The sequence below is a fragment of the Paramisgurnus dabryanus genome, chromosome 3, assembly GCF_030506205.2.
Source record: "Paramisgurnus dabryanus chromosome 3, PD_genome_1.1, whole genome shotgun sequence".
NCBI classification, from domain to species: domain Eukaryota; kingdom Metazoa; phylum Chordata; class Actinopteri; order Cypriniformes; family Cobitidae; genus Paramisgurnus; species Paramisgurnus dabryanus.
The window spans coordinates 8,978,174-9,001,600 of record NC_133339.1 but is presented as its reverse complement, the minus strand read 5'-3'; the positions used below and the strand labels follow the sequence as shown (position 1 = coordinate 9,001,600).

The 23,427-nt window shown below is 37.4% G+C and overlaps 1 protein-coding gene and 1 pseudogene across 1 annotated transcript in view; both read right to left on the bottom strand.

The window, feature by feature from the left end:
• Positions 1-14,471, bottom strand: part of LOC135734286 (uncharacterized) — a 199,744-nt gene extending 185,273 nt beyond the window's left edge. Inside the window, exons 1-4 of the mRNA XM_065253215.2 lie at positions 14,211-14,471; positions 12,626-12,970; positions 12,173-12,529; positions 11,328-11,429 (exon numbers count right to left, since the gene is read on the bottom strand). Of these exons, the coding sequence (XP_065109287.1) occupies positions 11,328-11,429; positions 12,173-12,529; positions 12,626-12,970; positions 14,211-14,286 (880 nt within the window). The 5' untranslated portion in view covers positions 14,287-14,471. The remainder of the gene's footprint in view (positions 1-11,327; positions 11,430-12,172; positions 12,530-12,625; positions 12,971-14,210) is intronic.
• Positions 14,472-18,331: 3,860 nt separating this feature from the next.
• The window catches only part of LOC135768410 (uncharacterized), a 48,044-nt pseudogene continuing 42,948 nt past the window's right edge, over positions 18,332-23,427 (bottom strand).

Below are 23,427 nucleotides of genomic sequence, written 5' to 3'. Positions count from 1 at the left end.
GTGTTGTTTAAAGTTAACAAACTAAACTGAAACTAAACTTTTTTATTTTATTACATGATCTAATTATTTTTTCCTTTTTATGAAAATTGTAAACACTACACTGGCCTGTTTCATAAAGTTTTTTGCACTTTAAAACTAATACCTAATCTATGAGGTAGGTAGGGTTAGGTTAGAAAAAAATGTTTTTAAAAACAAAAATGTGACCTTTGTGCAATTATTTTCATATTTCATCATTTGACCCATTTTATATCTCTACAGATATGATTAAAGGATCAAGAAAAGAGGACAGGATATGACATGGTTAATTTGTACATCATTGTAATGTTCAGTCATTGTTTAATAAAAACTTACAGTATGTAATGTTTTCCAAGTCTTCATTTGTTGTTTCCTTCACGTAAATGGTTCGCTAAATACCGTACTGAGGGCATCATACCGAAATACTACCGTTGTTAAGAAGGGCTTTATACAACAATATATTTGTAGTATACTTTTGCAGTCATTTCATTTATTGCATAAAGACGAGCTCTTAGCGCCCCCTTGTGGAATGTATACGACACACGAGGAAGTTCTGGAAAGTGCTAATAAGTTCAGTCGGTGGCTGTAATCGGTAGGCAGTGATGCACGAGAAGTTCGCGTCAATGATGGAGATAGTTATAGTGTAATTGTGTGCGTGCATCTAAATGTAAGTTATATGTTATAGGGTTAATTTCACTTATGTATGTTTATAGTTATTATTATGGGATTTATATGGATATATATATACACATGTGGAATTAGGTCACAGAGTTGACGACGCCCATACGATCCTAACTTTGGCTGTTTATATATTAATATTATATTTACTAAGATTGCATGACTATTGATTCATTTAGTAGTTTTTAGAAGTAACTGATTTTCCTATGCATGGTTTATATCTAGTTTAATAACAGTAGATTGCCGAACTGAAAATGCTTAGCCATTGTATGACGTCATTTATATTACCGACGCTATTTGAGCCCATATAGCCTATTATTCTATATTCATTTGAAAAGAGTGGATAATATGACTAAATCATATATTTGACTGTGTTTTCAGTTTAATTGTGCAAATGTTTATATGTATGCTATTGTTTATTGTTACTACCTTAAATTTAATACTGATTTTCCTTTATACTGTTTGTTTATAGAACCACACACTGATACATTAATGGAAATAAATCCATAAGAAGTAATGGGAATCTTCATTGTGTCCTAATCAGACCTGCCATAGTGATTAATTCATACCGAACCATATTGGTTATTACAAAATTGGTCCTTCGAGCCGGATAAAGTAATTGCTGTGGATTAAAGAAGATGTTCCCTGACCAGAAGAGCAGAGCAGGACAACCAGCTGATGTGCGTCCTAAACGACGGTTACATCCACCAGCCTGGTTAGAGGATTATGAAGTTTCTCTTCCAAACTATGTTCCACAGTCTCCAACAGCTCATGTATTCCCTCCAATCAGAGAGATACAGGAATCCCACACTGAAAGGGTAGCCGAGATGACCCCTCTCACTCATCAGACATCACATGATTATGCTATGAGAGCAGATCAAAGATCTGTAAGTCACACACTGCACATAGCACCAAGATATGAGAGTACACCTGTATCTCACCCAAGCAGACAGGAGGATTTATCAGAGATTCTGAGAACAATACAACAGCTTAAAGTGGAAAATCAGAAACTTCATACTACTGTGCTAGACATGCAGCAGCAAATGAGGTCTAATGCAGCATCCTTACTTCCTCAACGATTAGAGCCAGTGCCTTATGATAAAGCACAGTTACAACGAAGCCACGCTGCTTTACAGGATGATGATGACTGGCCATTGCCTCCTCCACCCCTTGATGTTGAAACCCAGTTCCAGCAAGTTGCAGATTTGCAGTCTCCACCTCCTATGCCTGCCATGTCAGATTTGATGCAAGAATTAACCCTTCGCCTGAAAGAATTGGGGACTACAAATAAAGTTACCTCATGTCCACCAACCCCTGAGTACTGTGAACCAAATGAGCAACCTATAGCAGCTCAACAAAGCCAAAGAGTACATAACTATCCACAGTTCGAGCACCGTCAAACTGCACTCACCACCAATAAGCCGTCTTACAGAGATACAGGACAGCATCCTTATTACCCACAGCAGGAAAGAGAATACAGAGGCCCTAAGCCCACGATCCCTGATTTCACTAAGGGCGACCCGAGGGAATTTGCACGAATGAAGGTCTCATTGGACAATATTCTACCTATGGATGCAACTGAGAGATTTAAATATCAAATTCTCCTAGAGCATTTAAAGTTTGAGGATGCTCTTCTCATTGCAGACTCCTACACTAATTCTAGTCATCCTTATTCAGATACCATGGCTTCTCTAGCAGAGCAGTATGGACAACCCCACCAGTTAGCTTTACGTCGAATTGCAGAACTGATGGAGGAACCTACCATCCGCAGCCATGATGCTAGTGGATTCAGAAGATTTGCACTTAAAGTCAGAGCATTAGTTGGCATGCTGGATCAATTGGAGGATAGCGGCAAGGTTGAGCTTCAGTGCGGCTCGCACGTTACAAGGCTACTGTTCAAGCTACCACATGTTATGCGAGCTGAGTTCAAAAGGTACATATATCCATTAGGTGTCCGCATTCCCACCCTCCTTAATTTTGCAGACTGGCTGGAATACGAGTTAACCATACAAGAAGGGGACTTTGAATTACTTGGTGGTGCTATAAAAGAGCGCTCAGAACAGAGAGGAGATAAGCGCAGAGATATGAGGCCTGGCAAGGCAACAGCTATATTTCACAGTGTGGACCCAGCTCTTAATACCTCATCTGCTGCAGATTGCAGTTCTACTGCTACAATATCCCAGGACAAAGTGACAATTTACTGCCCTTATTGCACCAATAACCAGCATTATTTGAATCAATGCCAGAACTTTGCCCAGCTCACTAAAGAACAGAAGATCAACTGGGTTAAAACCAATAAACGATGCTGGCGCTGTGGTCGAGGTCATCAGGCAGCGCAGTGTCGCTTGAAGACAGGCTGTAAGACGTGTAAAGGCAAACATCTTGAAGCACTTCATGAAGTGAATGAGAGACCAGTTAAAGAAAATACTTGTCTCATCAACAACACCAATGAGATCCTGTACCTAGACCGACCATTAGGATGCAGTCAAGTACTGCTAAAGATCATCAAAGTAATTCTTCGTAATGGAGAACATGCCCTGGAGACATTTGCCATTCTGGATGATGGCTCGGAACGCACAATTCTCTTGCAAGCTGCTGCTCAGAAACTAAAGTTACAAGGTAAGCCCGAAAACCTTGCTTTGAGAACAGTTAGACAGGACGTGAGAATCCTGCATGGTGCCTCAGTCTCCTTCACTATTTCTCCAGCTGGACAGCCTGGAAGAGTCTTTAGGATTCACAAAGCATTTACAGCAGACCAGTTAGGGCTTGCTGAACACACATGCCCAGCCACAGCCCTACAGAAGAAATACAGACACCTTAGAGGGCTTCCACTTCCATCATTTGCCAATGTCTGTCCCCTCTTGTTGATCGGTTCTGATCATCCTCACTTAGTTACTCCGATCCAACCTGTGCTCCTGGGTCCTCCTGGTGGACCAGCTGCAGTGCAAACACGACTAGGCTGGACAGTCCAAGGGCCTGCTAAGCTTTTTAAACATCAACTTCCCACTCAACAATGCCTTCACATTTCGGTTTGCTCCCCTTCCAGTGAGTTGTTCAGACATGTTGAGAAACTATGGCAACTTGATGTACTGCCCTTCAGAAGTGAGAAACTTGCTACCAGGTCAAAACAAGATCAAGAGGCCATTGACCTTTTAGAGGCCAAGACCACCCGAATTGATGTTGATGGAACGCTACGCTATGCCACACCCCTTTTGAGAGTCAAAGACATGCCTAAATTACAAGCTACAAAGGAAGCTGTAATGCCTAATCTCCGTAGCACAGAGAAACGCCTGTTTAAGGACCCCAAGAAGTCTGAGGCATACCAAGCAGAAATCCAAAGACTAGTGCAGGCAGGGTATGTAGTTGCTGTTCCAGAGCAGAAACTGGTGGAGAAAAACGAATCTTGGTTTATCCCACACCACATGGTGACCCATAATGGAAAAAACAGAGTTGTTTTCAATTTCTCTTTCTCATACAAAGGTGAGAATTTAAATGACCTACTGCTGCCTGGGCCTACGCTGGGGTCCTCTTTGCTTGGTGTGTTGTTACGATTTAGAGAGCATGCCGTAGCTTTAAGCAGTGATATAAAGGGCATGTTCCACCAAATCAGATTGCTGCCAGAGGATAAGGCTCTACTTCGGTTTGTATGGCGTGATTTGAAAAGGGAGGAACTTCCTGGGATATACGAATGGCAAGTGCTCCCATTCGGAACAACCTGCAGCCCATGCTGTGCGACGTATGCACTACAGAGGCATGTTTTCGACCAGAGACAGCCGGGAGACAGTTTGAGACACTCAATTGAAAAGTGTTTTTATGTGGATAATTGCCTGCAGAGTGTTGATACTCCAGACGAGGCTAAGAGGCTGGTAGATGACTTGAGAAACCTTTTAGCTGATGGAGGCTTCGAACTACGACAGTGGGCATGCAACATTCCTGAAGTCATAAATCATTTGCCAAAGGAAGCCAAGTCAGATAGCAGTGAGCTTTGGCTTAACCAGAACAAAGGTGATCCCCAGGAACTCGCATTGGGATTACGTTGGATGTGTCAAGCAGATACCCTTGGATACCAAAGCCGCCTTCTTCACTGTCCAACTCCCACAATGAGAAACATATACAAGGTAGTAGCAAGTCAGTATGATCCCCTTGGATTTCTTGTTCCATTCATCACCCGGGCCAAGATTCTTATACAGAGTCTATGGGCAAAGCAAAGGGAATGGGATGACCCACTACTGCCAAAAGACATCCTTCAAACATGGCACACCTGGCAGACAGAGTTGCAGTACCTTTCTGAAATTACATTCCCTCGCTGCTATGTGAGTGCTCAGATGGATACTTCTACCTGTAATAGACAAATACATATCTTCAGTGATGCATCTGAAAAGGCCTATGGGTCTGTTGCTTATTTGCGCACAAAAGAACCTGGGGGAAAAGTGGAGATAGCTTTCTTAGCAGCCAGATCTAGAGTAGCCCCTAAGCGTCAGTTATCCATGCCTAGATTGGAACTGTGTGCAGCCGTCACTGGTGCACAATTAGCTTCAGTACTAGCTAAGGAGCTCACCTTGCACATTGACTCCTTTGTACTCTGGACTGACTCCACTACAGTTCTGTCATGGCTACTTTCTGAATCCTGTCGCTACAAAGTATTTGTGGGCACAAGAGTTGCGGAAATACAGGAACTGACAGGTGCTTACACTTGGAGATATGTAGACTCTCCCAATAACCCAGCTGACTGCATCACTCGTGGGAAAACTTTAAAGGATCTTGCCACTGATAAAACATGGAGACAAGGAGCAGAATTCCTGTGGCACTCACCCAGCTGCTGGCCCGTTACTCCACAAATAAGCACATCAGAGGATCCTGCTGAATTAAAGAAGCCTACTTTCTGTAGTCACATAACAGTAGCTGAAGTTCAGTCCGTACCAGACCCACAACAGTTCAGTAGCTTTAAAGCCTTAATTGAAGCAGCTGCACTCATACGCCATGGGGCGGCAGGGAAAGATGGAGATCCTTCAGCTGAGGATCATCAGTTGGCCGAGAGAGACCTTCTGAGGAAATCTCAGCTTGACAGCTTCCCTGAGGACTTACACTGTTTGGCAGCAGGTAAACCAGTGCCATCCTCTAGCCGTCTTATTAATCTGGCTCCTGAGTATGACCCTACAGTTGAGCTCATTCGAGTGGGTGGGAGACTCCGTCGCAGTGAACAACTGGACGTCGATATTATGCACCCAGTCGTTTTAGACCCCTTACACAAAGTAACCCAACTCATCATTCAAGATATGGACAAAGAGCTTCATCATCCAGGTGCAGAAAGAGTGTTTGCAGAGCTTAGACGTAAATATTGGATTTTGCGTGGGAGAGAGGCCGTTAAACGGCAGCAACGTTCTTGCCCTGATTGTCAAAGATGGCGTGCCAAGGTGACTGTACCACAGATGGCAGATCTTCCCCAATCCAGACTACAGATATGCAAACCTCCATTCTTCTCTACTGGTATGGACTGTTTTGGGCCCTTTACAGTTAAAATAGGTAGACGGCATGAGAAACGTTGGGGCATTCTTTACAAATGCCTGACTACGCGAGCTGTCCATATTGATCTGTTGAGTAGCCTGGATACTGACTCCTTTCTGATGTCTCTAAGACGCTTCATATCACGCAGAGGTAAACCTTCAGAATTACTGTCAGATCAAGGTACGAATTTTAAGGGTGGAGAGAGAGAGCTGCAAGAGTCTTTCAAGTCAATGTGTCCTACACTGCAAACTGAACTTGCCAAACAGCAAATACAATTCAAATTCAACCCTCCCAGTAGTCCACACTTTGGAGGAGCTTGGGAACGGGAGATCAGGTCAATTAAATCAGCCCTGTATGCCGCTTTACAGGGCCAAAGCATGACTGAGGAAGTCCTAATCACTGTTCTCATCGAGATAGAAGGAATTTTAAATTCCAAACCGCTGGGTTACGTATCCACTGATGCAGCTGACCCGAACCCAGTAACTCCAAATATCCTTCTGATGGGGCGGCTAGACCCATCACTCCCTCAAGCATTGTATCATGAGTCTCAGCTCCTAAGTCGCCGTAGATGGAGACACTCGCAAGTCCTTGCAGATCAGTTCTGGACTCACTTCATCAAATACTATCTGCCTAACCTTCAAACTCGTACAAAATGGCAAAGGGACAAAGACCAACTGCAGCCTGATATGATTGTCATGATTGTAGACCCACAATTACCAAGGGCCCTTTGGCCGGTGGGGAAAATAACCAAGGTCTTCCCTGGAGTAGATAAACGAATCAGAGCTGTGGAAGTCAAAGTTAAGGACAAAACATATATCAGGCCTGTAGCCCGACTCATCAAATTACCAGCACTCCCTACTATGGATAGCGTCAAGCCCTTCTGAATAAGCAAATTTGACTGTGTAAATTTGGGGGCGGCTGTTAAGAAGGGCTTTATACAACAATATATTTGTAGTATACTTTTGCAGTCATTTCATTTATTGCATAAAGACGAGCTCTTAGCGCCCCCTTGTGGAATGTATACGACACACGAGGAAGTTCTGGAAAGTGCTAATAAGTTCAGTCGGTGGCTGTAATCGGTAGGCAGTGATGCACGAGAAGTTCGCGTCAATGATGGAGATAGTTATAGTGTAATTGTGTGCGTGCATCTAAATGTAAGTTATATGTTATAGGGTTAATTTCACTTATGTATGTTTATAGTTATTATTATGGGATTTATATGGATATATATATACACATGTGGAATTAGGTCACAGAGTTGACGACGCCCATACGATCCTAACTTTGGCTGTTTATATATTAATATTATATTTACTAAGATTGCATGACTATTGATTCATTTAGTAGTTTTTAGAAGTAACTGATTTTCCTATGCATGGTTTATATCTAGTTTAATAACAGTAGATTGCCGAACTGAAAATGCTTAGCCATTGTATGACGTCATTTATATTACCGACGCTATTTGAGCCCATATAGCCTATTATTCTATATTCATTTGAAAAGAGTGGATAATATGACTAAATCATATATTTGACTGTGTTTTCAGTTTAATTGTGCAAATGTTTATATGTATGCTATTGTTTATTGTTACTACCTTAAATTTAATACTGATTTTCCTTTATACTGTTTGTTTATAGAACCACACACTGATACATTAATGGAAATAAATCCATAAGAAGTAATGGGAATCTTCATTGTGTCCTAATCAGACCTGCCATAGTGATTAATTCATACCGAACCATATTGGTTATTACAACCGTACCATGATTTTTTTATATCGTTACATCCCTAATAAATAGTATAAGTAGTGTGTTTATATTAAAAATTTCAAATATGAAAGTGCACTTTAAGTACCACGATGATGCACTTATTCAACCAAAAAAATTAAGTGTGCAATGCTGGGCTATCAGATGCCATAAAAGGAACGTTTACCAGTTGAATTACTGCCAGAGCCATAGTACAATGCAGGGCTAAATATAAGGTGCTTTTTCTCCGGCCAGCCATCATTAACAATAATGTATTACTTATAAATGCTTTATTTACAAAATTAATTGTAATTGTTAAAGCTCACGTAACACACGCTGTTTCTGCATTTCTGATGTTAATCTGGAGTACCTATAGAGTAGTATGACATCCTTTATATCTCTGAAGAGTCTTTAGTTTAATCAGATTTATAAAAGAAAGATTAGCTTTACCGAATCTTTCCGATAACGTACGAAAAAAGTGAAGAAGGAGGTGTTATACCGCGGGAGGAGCGAGTACGAGTCATGCAACACTTTATACAACACTGTTTTAACTTATGATTCACTACATGTTCGTGTCATTTATATAATATGCACGCGACTATTTCCAACATAAGACAGAAGTCTTACTTACCACGTGTAACTCGTCATGACCCGGTTGGGAAAATCCACAGCATCAAACACACACGCAAAACTCCGCTGCTACCCCGGATAATAAACTATATCCATTGTTTTCATAAGGCTGGATTTCTTCTCCTTACATCCAAAAACACACTTCTTCTTTCGTGCCATTGTTGACTTTTGAAATTAAACAAAGCTGAGTGGTGTGATAAGCTGTTAGCAAGCTCTAGCGTCTCCCGCTGATTGACGGGGGCGGGGTTTTCCGGGGGAAGTTTTCCGGGGGAAGCCCATATAAAGAAGTGATACGTATCGAAAACCCCTGAAACGTCAGTTAGAACCGTAATCGAAAAAAATTGCCGAAACTTGTACGAACCCTGGCGAAGTGCATTCGGCACAGAAATAACACGTCCAACTGCTGTTTTGACACTTTGCCTACGTTCAGCATGAGGAAACAACTCTATAACTGTGTTAATAAGTCAGAATGCTTGAAATACCATTAAACCCCCCCTTTAAGATTGATTTGGTTTGGAATTAGTAAAATATGTTTGATAATAACTGTGATCAAAAGTTATCTAATAATTCTGCCCACACTGTATTTTATTGCAGTGTAATCACTGTCATTTTACAAACAGTCATTGGTCTATCACTTGTGTTTTTGACAGCGGTTTATCAAGAGGATATTTAACAACAGTGTTTTAAAAGCAGTTCTGCTTCCCGCACGTCAACTCAGTTCTAAGTCGTCTCTTATTTTGACAGACGCACACTGGCGCTGCATGCTTCATAAAAAAGCCTGAAAAGGTCAGTTGTGATTGTGGTAGCCAGATGCCAAATAAAAAAGATTAGGTGATTAGGTGTCTCCTGGGCCAGTCAGTCCGAAAAAAAAAACATCTTACGCTAACTTTTTTGGAAAATGCAGTACATTGCCACCGCGCCTTTATGTAAAAACAGAAACAAAGAAAGAAAGCGTTGTGCAATGTATGAGTGTTATGGGCTGGTCAGACAAAAATAGTGTGAGATATATGATACGTCTCACAAAAATAGTGTGTATGATACTCCCCCTCTGTTTCTTGTGTCAGATGCGATACACACTAACTGCATCTGAGACAAGAAACAGAGGGGAGAGGTGGAGCCTGTTAAGAGATGACTGGGCCAGCCCAGTGTCAGTACGGAAAATTAACCAATGGGCCGCTGTCCCTGCTTTATGGGCCGGTCGTTGGCCAATTAAAAAAAAAAATCATATTATATCCACCGGCCCCCAAGTGCGTCGGCCCACCGGGCATTTGCCCGGTATGACAGATTATCAGTCCAGCCCTGGTCCAATGGATAAAATAAGATTTTGGATGATAAAACAATTTCAAAATAGCCTGGGTTTCCCCATGCTGCCTTGCGCGCAAATTTATTCATGCTGCAATTCTAGCATGAAAACTTTGGCCCTTTTTTGCCCCCTGAAATAGGAAACCAATCACGGAATGGGGAGGGGGCAGCAAGGCGATGACCACGTCTATGCAGCACACCGAAGCAATTTTCGGCAACAGACGCAAAGTTATTTTTTTGATGCAGCCTTAGATAGTGATCTAAGTAGTTTTGACATTAAACAATTAAACAACTTTTGGCATTAAACAATTTCATATCCAAGAAGGATGTTTGTATATGGCAAGACATGATAGCCACAGAGTTTTATAGGACCAACCTGAAAGGCATCTTTGTCGACGAAGTACAATTAACTAATAAATGGTATGTGGTTTTATTAACCTTTGAAGCGTCACCCCACCCTATTGAGTTAAGTCTACACTCTTGGAACTTTCAAACAATATACAGTTTGTCATGATTAGATAAGAATTCAAATGCAAACGTTAAAATAAATGTAGTCGTCCTGCTGGTGGGACAGTGACATTTAGCAGAAAATAAATTTTTTGAGGCACACTCTCTTCATAAATGAAACAATTACTCTCCCTATATAATTTATTTTATAAAACACTGAAAATATCTGTATTCTAGAGGCTTAGACCTTTCCAAAGATATATAGTTTGTCACGATTCGATAAACATTTACATCCAAAATATTGTAGTAAAGTCAGGTGTTCCTCAGGAGGAACGGTGACAGTAAAAGGGTTAAGTATAAGTTTCTTTATTTTGTTGAACATTTTTTAATAAATGATGGTAAGCACACAGACTTGACATTGACTTCCATAGTATTGTCCTACTGTAAATCAATAAGTACCCTACAACTGTGCACAAACCATCATTTATCAGAATATCTTCTTTTGTGTTCAAGAGAAGAAAGAAACTCATGCTGGCCTGATTTAAAACAACATAAGGGTGAGTAAATATGACAGAATATTTATTTTTAGATGAACTATCCCTTTTTAACAATAACACTTCTTATTATCTGCTCATTGTGTTACAGTGTTTTCCTGTTTACCAAATTCAAATACATTTATCCTATAACTAAAATTTCTAAAGTTGGAAGGTATCTGGACTGTGTTTTGCTGTTAACTAAGTGGATTGTTTCATTTATAAAAGCAAATGTTAAGAATCTTGGGCATAAAATGATTCTTGCCAAATGGATTATTAAATATAAATCCAACTTTAAATATTTACATTATCTCAAAACATTACTCTAGCTAAAAGATAGCAGAATAACAAATTATGTGTAAATAAATATTGTTAAAGATTGCATAAAAAATTATTGTGATGACATTTTTGCCATATCACCCAGCCCTAGTAAAGTATGCACACTCTCACATTATGTTAGAGCCACACATACCTTCTTTGTCTGATCTACAGTAGATGAGACAGAAAAGTATAACAGCAGATCCACATGCAGCCATACAGAGAATCAACACCATTGCATGTAAAGCCGAGAAACCTGTAACACAAAAAGATGAAGTACAGGTTTTGTACAAAATTAGCTGTACATAACTCAAATATCACAAATTATCACAAAAGTTCTACATAATTAAGGGCATGACCACTTGAGTGACATGTGAATTGCCCATTTTTGCTTATCCGTGAGTGACACGCAATGCACTGCCAAGATGGTGACATCTGACCCTGCCAACATTGGATACAGCTATGGCCAAATCTTGTGAGAAGCTGGGTTTAGGGTTAGGTTTGGAGGTAGGATTAGTATAAAAACACCGGTTCTGGCTAGATGGGATACAGTTACAGCCTAATCCCGTGAAATATTTGGTTTAGGGTTAGGTTTGGGGGTAGGATTAGGATAAAAACAGCAATTATCCGAGATTACATGAGATTTTGGCCGTTGCTGTATTCTTTCTAGCCACAACCGCCAACTTTGGGCTTCAAAAATGCTCTTTAGAAACCTACAGGTGACGTCATGGAAACTATGACATTATAGTGGCATTATGACACTATGTAACAGTATACAGTCTATCTATGGTTTTGATCACACATATTACAAACACATGTACAACCACACACACACAGTAAATGACAGCGATGCATAATCTGATAATAATATTCTGCTATGAATAAAGGAAAACAACTGATATACTTATTGACTTTTTGTAAAACTGAGTTTAACTGAATAACTACATTAAACTTGAATTAGTTTATTGGTTGTGTGTTTTTGTCTTATTATTGACTCACCCGTTTGTTGCAGTATCACGGTTGTGTTTGCTGAAAGTCGTCCAGTAAACACTTGACAGATGTAAACTCCTTTATCTTCAGTTCTGACTCTCTTCAGTCTGAGAGAGAAGTTTCCTCTGTGGATTTCATCAGTGAAGAACTCAACTCTGTCTCCATATCGCTCATCTGATGCGTCTGGTAAAGTTTCATTGTATTGATAAAGCAGAACTGTGATTTCTTCTTTTTTATTTGTTTTCTTCCATGAAACCTCTTCAATCTCTTCAGGTTTGATGTGAGAGTCCACAGAGCAACTTAAAGTGACGTCACCACCCACAGATGCAGATATAGAGCGACTTGAACCTGATACTATCAAACGCTCTGAAATAGTTTTTTAATTCAAGAGTTAATTCAAGAGAAATATTTTTCAAAATTATTATAAAATATAATACGAGTAAATAATGCGACCAAACTCACCAACATCTTTAATTTCCACCACAGTTTCTCCAGACTCTTGTCCAGAGTAAACTTTACATGTGTATTGTCCCTCATCTTCAGCTGTCAGATTGTTCAACAGGAGGGAGAAGTTTCCATGTTTAATGTCTTCAGTGAAGAAATGAGCTCTATCATGATAATCCTGATGTTGAGCCTCTGGTCTGATATCTTCATCTTGATACAGATGAATGAGAGTCTGTGAATCTGATCTTCTCCATTCCACCTCCAGATCTTTCAGTGTTAAGAGTGAATCAACAGAACAGGGCAGAACCACTGAACCTCCCAGAGGAACAACCAGAGGACCTGAAGAACCCTTCACTGTAAACCCTTAACAATAAACATTAACATATAGTTATAACATAAGTACTAACAGAAAGCACCCATTCATCACTGATCTGATAACAGATTTTCATTTCCTCTTTGGTTGTAAGTAAAATATTTATTTTGTTTCCACTCTTAGAAAAAGAAACAAAAACTGTCACTGGTACGATAAAGTTACCCTTAAAAAAGGTCCTACTGTATGTAACATTTAGGTACAGATATGTATACATATAGTAGGTACAGTACTAAAATGCAATCTTTAGTTACACATGTGCACCACCTTAGTGACAGCTTTTGGACATGCAAATCAGCCACTTAATATTCTGCTATGTCATTTGTCTTACGGCTTACACATCTCAACAATCGTAGATATTATTAAAATATTATTAAAATAAGAATATAGATTCAGAGAAAGAGAGATTGTTATTATTGTGCTATTGTATGTTTCTTGTTTTATATATATGCTTTGGCCGGGGGCGTTTCTAGACATAAAGCTTTACTGGGCCCCCCATTTATTTATTTATTTATTTGACTTTTCTTGAAAGTCTGCTGTGTAAAAGAAGTGTGCAACACTTATAAAAATGTCCTTTGCTTAACTCACCATTCCTACACTGCAAGTACTGGGAAAGAAAACATGTATTTAAAAATATTTAAGTATCATCTTCATCATACTTTACATGAACATTATTAACATGCTTGGAGGCATAAGTGTGTGGAAATAATGACAGCAGAGAAAATATTTTCTTGCACATTTGCATTTTACATACAATGATAACGATGAATAATAAAGTCTTTTTACAATACCAATATTTCAAGAAATCAGGCATTTTATGACTTTTATACAAAATAATATTAGTAGTGTCCTAGACCTAACTGAGGATTTGTGTTACATCCCTTAAACATTGTTTCTGCTTCTCTTTCCCTGCTTTGCACAAAACATTTCTGATTTTCACCTACAGGAACCAATAGTAATTAAGTCAAAAGCACATTATCATTGTTTAGAGACTAACTTTTGGCTGCAAAAAGGAAATGCACAGACAGATTTACGTTGGGGCACGTGCCCCGTCCAGTAGCTTAAACGGGGTCTAGCGACGCCCCTGGATTTGGCAAATTGCAAGTAGGCATATACACAATCATGCCAATAAAGTTTATTTGAACAGAAAAAAAATGAAAATTGAGAGAAATAGAGAGAGTGGAGGGAGAGAGAGATCGCAGTAAAGCAATGTCTCTTCATAAACAGACTCACCATCAGCGATCATCAGCAGTACTGAGAGTAAAAGACAGTTAAACAGGAACATCTTTAAATATAGACAATTAATCATGTCTACTATAAATTGTCGTAAAAATAATTTGGTGCTGACGGACGATCATGTTCGTAAAATGGCGGCGGACGAACATTTACTTTCAGTTTGATCTGTCCTTTCACTTTTAAATTATGGTTAACAGTTAGGGCTGGGTCAATGTGATAAGGAAATCATCATTTAAAGAAAAACACGCACTAGAATAAACACACTGAGCACAGTACTTAACTTCACCATATATCAACTAAGCAACACGAGTTATATTCCACTGCCATAATAAAAGTTATTATATTGTTAAAGCAACTGAGCATTTACGCTATCGTATCTTAATTCTTAAGCTTATGCAAACCTCACTAATATAAAATAATGTACATGATCGCAACACATCTTTCATTTTAAAAACGAAAGCACTGCATTATACTTTAATACTGTATAGTCCAGCATTGTGGTGTGTTTACCATTACATAAATATTTGACCGCTAGCTGTTATTGCACCCATAAAGGATTATAATATATATTATACTTTATCTTTGTAATTGTCAGTTTTGGACTTTTTGTATTTGCTTTTAATAGTTTTCATTTTAAAAATAGAGAAAGGCTGCCATCTAGTGATTGAAATAGGCCTATTCAATCTTTCAGTGTAAATTCATGTAATTCATTTGTACATGTGCTTAATCATAATAACTGATTTAGATTTTCTAAATAAAGAATGTAAGAGAAGGTGTGCTATCATTAAACTACAGTTATGTAGAATTAATGACATACGATGTAGCTACTGTGTGTATAGAATAATTTCTATTATGTGTATTAATGTGTCTGTCCTGTAGGGGCGCTGTTGTTCGCCGCTGTGAGAATCACTGTGGCTAAATCCCAAACCGCCTACTTCCATACTATATAGTATGTAAAAAGCTACTTTGCGTACTATATAGTATGGAAGTAGGCGGTTTGGGATTCAGCCCAAGTCTCCATTCATCATATTACTATAATAACAGGAACACAGGGTTAAGATCACACTGTACAACAGTACTCTGATAAACCTAAACATCATATACCAAAATAAACGACTTAATATTTATAATTTCACTGTTTAAAATTTATCTTATAAAATATTTAATATTTCAGCCTTAAAAATTTTTAATCAAGCTCCAATGGTGTAAAATAATATGCTAATTGAGAAAAGGAAATATGTAATTGCGGTAACACTTTACAGTAAGGTTGTATTTGTTCAAATTGTTAAGTACATTAGCTAACATAAACTAACAATGGGCAATATCGTTTTTCAGCCTTTATTAATCTTTGTTAATGTTAGTCAATGCCAATACAATTGTTCATGTTAGCTCATTGTTACAAGTTTTGATCTAAAAAAAAAAAATATTTGTGTAAATGCTCAAGTATTAATGAAATACAACCTTATTGTAAAGCATTACCGTAATATCTCACTGAAATCAGGGGTGCTGTAAAGGGGGGGGTAAACAATGACGATTCTCGGGGCCAACGAGTAAGAGGGGGCCCAGAGAAGCCCCCAAAATTGTGGTGCTAAAAAAATATTTAATAGTAAAAATTATTGACTTTAAATTATTCTATTCGCTGTTTCCTGGTATCAATTTTTTTTATTTGTTTAGGAAACACAAACGTCCGTGGGCCCCTTTCCCACCTCTCAATTATCTTAAATGGTTCAGTCCGCCCAAATTGTATAATCCAGGCAACACAGCTTGACACTTATAGCGCCGGCAGAATATCAACTTGGCAAAACTCAATTTAAACAGCGCAAAATGGCTGCCTGTGGACGTTATAGATAGAAATTATTATATTTCTTTTTTATTCACACAATAAATATTTAAACTAGTTTTAATGAAAATGCATGTAGTTTTAGGAAAAGTCAGGGAGCAGCAAGGCTTAATGATTTATTTAGACAAAGTTTTTGACTATGCAAATTTCAAAACGGTCAAAATGACGCCTTGTTTGTCCTAGTGTAGTGTTAAAGATAATTACCACACTGCAAAAAATGATTTTCAAGAAAAAAATTCTTAGTAGTTTTGTCTAGTTTTCAGTAAAAATATCTAACATTTCTTAAATATAGATGCTTTTTCATAATGAGCAAAACGACCCAATAAAATTAATCTAGTTTTTTAACCAAAAATATTAAATTTAAGTGATTTTGTGCATAAAACAAGCAAAATAATCTGCCAATGGGATAAGCAAAAAAATCTTGAACATTTTTCGTAAACACTAAATTCATTTTTTTTTTTTGCTTGTTTAATGCACAAAATCCCTTAAATGTAATATTTTTGGTCTAAAAACTTGGGTCGTTTTGCTCAAGATAAACCATCTTAATTTAAGAATGTTTTCAGTAGAAATATCTAAAAATTCTTAAATTAAGATGCTTTTTCTTGATGAGCAAAATGACCTAAGTAAATGAGTCTAGTTTTAAGACAAATTAATATTCAATTTAAGTGAAATTGTCCTTAAAACAAGCAAAATGATCTGCCAATGGGGTGAATTTTTTTTTTGAAAAAATATTTCTTTTTTCTTAAACACTTAAAGGAATAGTCTACTCATTTTCAATATTAAACTATATGTTATTACCTTAGCTTAGAAGAGTTGATACATCCCTCTATCATCTGTGTGCGTGCACGTAAGCGCTGGGGCTCGCTGCGACACTTCAATAGCATTTAGCTTAGCCCCATTCATTCAATGGTACCACTCAGAGATAAAGTTAGAAGTGACCAAACACATCAACGTTTTTCCTATTTAAGACGAGTAGTTATACGAGCAAGTTTGGTGGTACAAAATAAAACGTAGCGCTTTTCTAAGCGGATTTAATAGAGGAACTATATTTTATGGCGGAACAGCACTTTTGGGAGTACTTCAACTCGCCTGAAAAATCCGCTCCCCTTCTCCCTCTCATAATGGGAGAGGGAGGGTGTTACTGCGCCGAGTCGAAGTACTCCCAAAAGTGCTGTTCCGCCATACGATATAGTTCCTCTTTTAAATCCGCTTAGAAAAGCGCTACGTTTTATTTTGTACCACCAAACTTGCTCGTATAACTACTCGTCTTAAATAGGAAAAACGTTGATGTGTTTGGTCACTTCTAACTTTATCTCTGAGTGGTACCATTGAATGAATGGGGCTAAGCTAAATGCTATCGAAGTGTCGCAGCGCGCCCCAGTGCTTACGTGCACGCACTAAGATGATAGAGGGATGTATCAACTCTTCTTAGTTAAGGTAATAACATAGTTTAATACTGAAAATGAGTAGACTATTCCTTTAATTCAAGTAAAGTTTTCTCACCCCATTGGTAGTCAAAATACCATAAAGTGCATGATTTTATGTAAATTAATATGAAAAAAGTCTCAGCTGTGTTGGGGGCCCTGTCAAGATTCTTTTCATGGGGCCCAAAATCCTTAGCAGCGCCCCTGACTGAAATGTTCAGTATGGGTTAAGGTGACCCATGAACTGAAGAGTTACTGACATGAGAATCCGCTACTGACACCACTGTAAACTTGAAACATTAACTGTAATGTATTTATTTATCTATGCATTCTTAATGCTATGCTGGCATCTGGCTATATTTATGGCAAGGAGCGGTTAATCCATACACAAGTTTATCCATACACAAGCTTATCCTGCAAGTTGTTTGTGTAGGTGAAATTTCACATCTCCAATTCACCTTACCTGCATGTTTTTGGTCTGTGGGAGAAACCCGGACCTGAGGTAAATCCACACTGACACAGGGAGAACATGCAAACTCCCGTAACTCTAATTATATAAAATTATATAAAAAATTTATTAACAGATGTTTATCTGTTGAAATTAAGAAATATATAGTCCCCTTCAGCAACATATTAATATTTGTTTAATTGTTTTATTTGTAAAAAGTATTTTTACAAAGTAAAATTCCCAATATGAATAATAAAGCATTTCATCTAATAATAGCTCTAGTATGATAAATTATGTTCCTTATGCCAAATCATTTTTAAAATAGCATTTTCACATCCCTTACAGCAAACGGATAAACAGTAAATAGATTAAAATGATGAATATATTATATGTACACTTAAAAAACACCATTAAGTTAAATTCTCCCTGTTATGAGTAAAGAAACATTTTATTTTTGTTTAATAGTGTTACTGATGTAATAAAACTGTACACACTAACAAAAAGTCAATATATTTTATCTATAAATTGTACAGTGTAGCATTATATGAGAAACCTAGCAAGCATTTACATTTGTGCATTTGGCAGACGCTTTTATCCAAAGAGACTTACAGTGCATATCAGGGTATACATTTTATAAGCATGTGTATTCCCTGGGTTCAAACTGTTAGATCTGGTCTCCAGCCACGGACACCAGATAACGTCAGACAATATAAGTTTACTTGTTTAACAGGCATCTGTCAGTTTAAAGGTTGATCAATTGTTACTAGAGGAGAGCATAAACAGAGGCGTGAGACGAAGGTTTAGATTATAAAATAGAACAGAGTTTTATTGATGGACACTAGTTTCAGTTGCAATTGTCTCAATGTTCTACCCCAGGAATACAGCATGCACGGTTATATCAAAATTGCTCAGCTGCAACATCCCTTAGACCTTGGGCTTCCATAAACATTCTCTTAATCTATCTCTGTTTACACACAGACAAAACAGCTCTTGAAACTTCAAATATGAGACAACTATAAGACTGAACCATGAAATTATAATGAGACATAAAATATAGAAATACAATGAATGAATTAATGAATAATAAAATATAGAAATATAATAATGAATGAATAAATGAAAATATAATGATAAAAATGATAATAATTAAATGGATAATAATAAAAATAATATTGAAAAATCAAATAAACAATTATATGGATAACTAATGATTATAAAATGATTATGTAAATAAATGATTAGAAATACACTAAAAAAACACAATAATAAAAACATTCTGCACATGAGGATCTAAGGTAGGATCCTTCAAAACCCATGACCTTTTGCGCTGCTAACTCTGTGCTCCACCAATGAGCTTACAGGACTTTATTTATATAGCACATTTTCAACAGACATTGCCCTAAAGTGCTTTACAACAATGATGACATTAACACCAACATTTGATATTGCATACAACATACCAAACACAACTTATTCAAAAGCTAATGAAAATAAATATTTTTAAATAAGGCAATTGATGGAGCTGACCTCACATGGAGAGGGAGACTATTCCAGAGTTTGATATTTACTACAGAAAAAGCATAATCTCATTTAAAATTTCATTGAGGGACCTTTAAAAGTCGTTATTATACTTAACCAGACCCAAGTGCATGTTCCCACTGCCTCACTGGTCTGCGCTCACACTTCATGATCCATACCCGAGTATGCTTATGTCATTAAAAGATGTGATGCGCCCGTCCCCGAATCAAAGCAAACCATGCCAGAGAACATCTCTGCAAAGTGTACCAGTGTATGCTCAAACTTACCACACCCTGGTACATACGAGCGTCACACTAGCTAAACGAACCGTACTTTGGTGTAAAACGTACTCGGGTATGGTACCCATAATGTGAGTACATCCTTAGTGAGAAAGTCAAGTGAAACAAAAGACTCAATGGTTTTCTAAAAAAAATCTCCTAAGGGATCATCATAAGTGATATACTTGGCATTTGCAGCCATACTGTAGCACACCACACTTGGCACAGAATACATACACCTGAGTGTGTTTGATTTGTCTACAACTCTACTGAGAAACGCTCCATTTCATGACTCTCTGATGTGTTCTGTGATTAAGAAAAAAACAACATTGTTAGATGACATTTTTACAACATAACTCAAATGTCCAGAGCTGGTTTTTTAAAAAACCTTTTTAATGCCATGTATTTCCTAAAGACACAGTATGTAATTTCCTTGCGTAAGGTTGCTAAAAACAACTATGGCTGCAGTAAAGGCTGTATTTTAGCAGGTTGAGGTACACATTTAGTAGGGATATATAAGTAGGGAATCTCATGTAGGGAATCAGTAGGGAATCTCTTAATCTCATGTCATAGATGAGACGAGGAATGACGGAGAGCATCTGCAGTATGTAATAAAAACTTCCTAGAACCAGTAAAGTCCTACAATGACAAACACGCTTATATTAAATGAGAAATAAAACTTTTATTAACAAAAGCTTTTTGTTAGACCATTTTTTCCTCTGTCATGCAACATTCTTGCTGCTGTCTCGCTCTGCTCATGCTTAATCGTACACGCAGGGGCACGTCCGCTGCTCAACTTTCAGTGCTATAGAAGTGCTGTTGCAAGTTTCTTAAGGCATAGTAATAAATAGGTTATTTGCATTTTGCACGGGAATAGAAGATCGGATTACGGTAATATCCGTTTAGGAAAGACTCATTTATCTGGTCGAATGTACAGTAAATGGAATAGTTTTAACAAGTCTATTTATAGCTATCTGATCAGAGAAGTGACCAAGAGTAAAAGGGCCTATAATGACTGCTGGAATGTAAAAAAAAAAAAAGTTAAATAATGTGAAATAAATATAGGGAAAAATACATTCTGAATGTAACTTGTGCAATGGTGAGAAAATTTGCAAAATAATTTGGAAAAAATTGTTCGGTATTCGGCTTTCGGCTGAGTGTTTCATTTTGTACAGCTTCGGCCAAGAATTTTATTTACATTCAGGAAATGCAGCCCATATCCAATAAATTCCTTTTACTGATCATGTGATACATCTTGGAAAATAAATATGATACCTCTGGTATTCGATGTCTTTGCGTCCTTTGATTGTGTACAGATCTACATTGGACAAAATATTTTATATTATTATCAATGTACAGAGATTTTTATCCCATAAAACTGAGGTATTAGAAATATATTAAATGTATTAGAGGATTACAATTACAAATTTTTAACTTACTTAAAAGTTGCACAGCCTATGTAATAAGGACAGAAAGAGGAAGAAAATTATATTTAGAACAGGAAAACCAATTGAAAACATAAAAAACAGACAAAAAAATTGCTCTATTATTACTACTTCATCTTTTTCACTTGACTATATATGTTTGCATCAGATCAGCTTTTAATATATCTGTAATTTTACAAAAAGAGTGTATCCAAATAAGTGACAAACTAGTGGTCTTTGTTAGACTTTGTTTCTTCCTAAAATCCAAAGAAACCTAAAATAAAAGTAACTTACAATAAGACATAGTTTTAAATGTTATAACAAATCAAATCTTTAAAAACATACTTACAGCAAGCATATGATAAAAAAAACAGCCAGCATAAGACAAAAGCACATTCAGATGGAAAAACAATGACTCTGAGATCTCCAATTGCACGCTCACCATTTCCTAAAAACATTAATTTGATTGAATTAAACATCAATAATAGCAATAAAATAAATTTTATGACACGCATATCTTAAAATAAAAGGATAATGCATATAAGTAGCATTTTAATAATGTAAAATTGTACTGGAATGTTTATAATTATTGTCACTGAATGATGTTAATGATGTTCACTTACGTCTTTTTAGAATCAGCTCTGCTGCCAGTGTAACAGAGTTCAATGAAATAATACCAACAGCTCCCAAAATGAACACAGTTGCATTGTGCAGACGAACTATAACACAAATCAAACAATCAAATACCAAATGATAAAAAGCAGACAAATGTATTACACTGAGCACAGACTGTGACTTGAAAACCACCTTGAAAACCAGAAGCATCATTTAAACAGATTAATCTTGAGTGTAACATTTTTAGATCTGACAATCTGAAATCCTAGATGAATCCAGAAAAATGTTATCTCTGCTTAACAAGACCATGACATGCTTAGACATACAAAGACACTGCATTGAACACTTTGGCCCATTGATGCAATACATGGAGGGCAAAATGTGTAGTGAAGTGAACAAGGGAGATGCACTTTTTGTATAAAAAGCATAACATTTATATCTCTCAACAAATTTCAATGCATTATGATCCATGTTTAGTATGTTGCATGTTTGTGTAGGCTACTCAAATATCAGTGACTTTGCCAATATGAAAGCATGCCAATAAATGTTATCATGCAATAGAATAAAAGATAAAATACAGGAATCAGAGTATTGTTGAGTTTCATTTTCATTTCTCATTTAAGTCTATTACTACTGTGGTTTACCTTAATTACTCCCTCATCTGTTTCCCTATTTACTGATTAACCCCACACCTCTGTCATGTTCCTGAGTTATCTATTAAAGACTTAAAGTGTTACCCTGTTTGTGCATGTTGCTTTCCATGCCAATAAGACAACAACCTACTATACTGTATTTTTTTACTAATACCCATTTTATACTGTAGCATAGTTCCTCTATACCACCATACCACATAAATTATTTGTCTGTATTGTTTATATTATGAATATAATCTGCCTTACTGGTAATGTGAATGTGCATGAGTTGAGATGAAATGTCATGCACCAAAAATGTTAAATGATAGATACTGTACCATGATCACTGAGTTCAAAGATTACCAGGATAAACAAAACTGCCAGAAATAAAACACAGGTCAAATCCATATAATCTGTAAAACAATAAACAAACTATGATTACTTTTTTTTACAAAACATATATGGTGGATGTGGATTTTTTAAAAAGTTATGTTATAAATATAAACCATTTTAATGATAATACAAATAAATTACTGATCTACTGTCGTGACTTTGGTTTCTGTGACCGCTGTATTTTTTGTTTCTCTGTTCATGTTTTTGTGTTGACAGTTTCACACGTGCGCGGCTCTGTCACGGGTCTCATCAGTGTCATTTCCTTCACCTGCGTCCCTCACCTGATACTCATTTGATGCCCAATCGGTTTAGTATTTAATCCCTGTGTGTTTGTTTGCTCCTTGCAAGTTCGTTTGTATGTTCCTGCCAGCTAGCTTGTCTAGTTCTAGTCCTGTCCTGTCGTGCCTTAGTATCTGTCTCTTTTGTTTTTGGATTACTCTCTGTGCTCTCTGCTGACTTTACCCCTTCAGATTCCCCGCCTGCTGTCAGTCTCTCCTGAGTGGCGTGTCTCCCATCTAGCCACTGTGAACACTCCGTCTGTGGATTCTCCGAGCGCCTGTCTCCATCTTGTGCTGTCCAGCCGCAGTGCGCTTCGGCGCGTAATTCTGCATAAGACTCGGACAGCCCCTGTGCGCTGTCCAG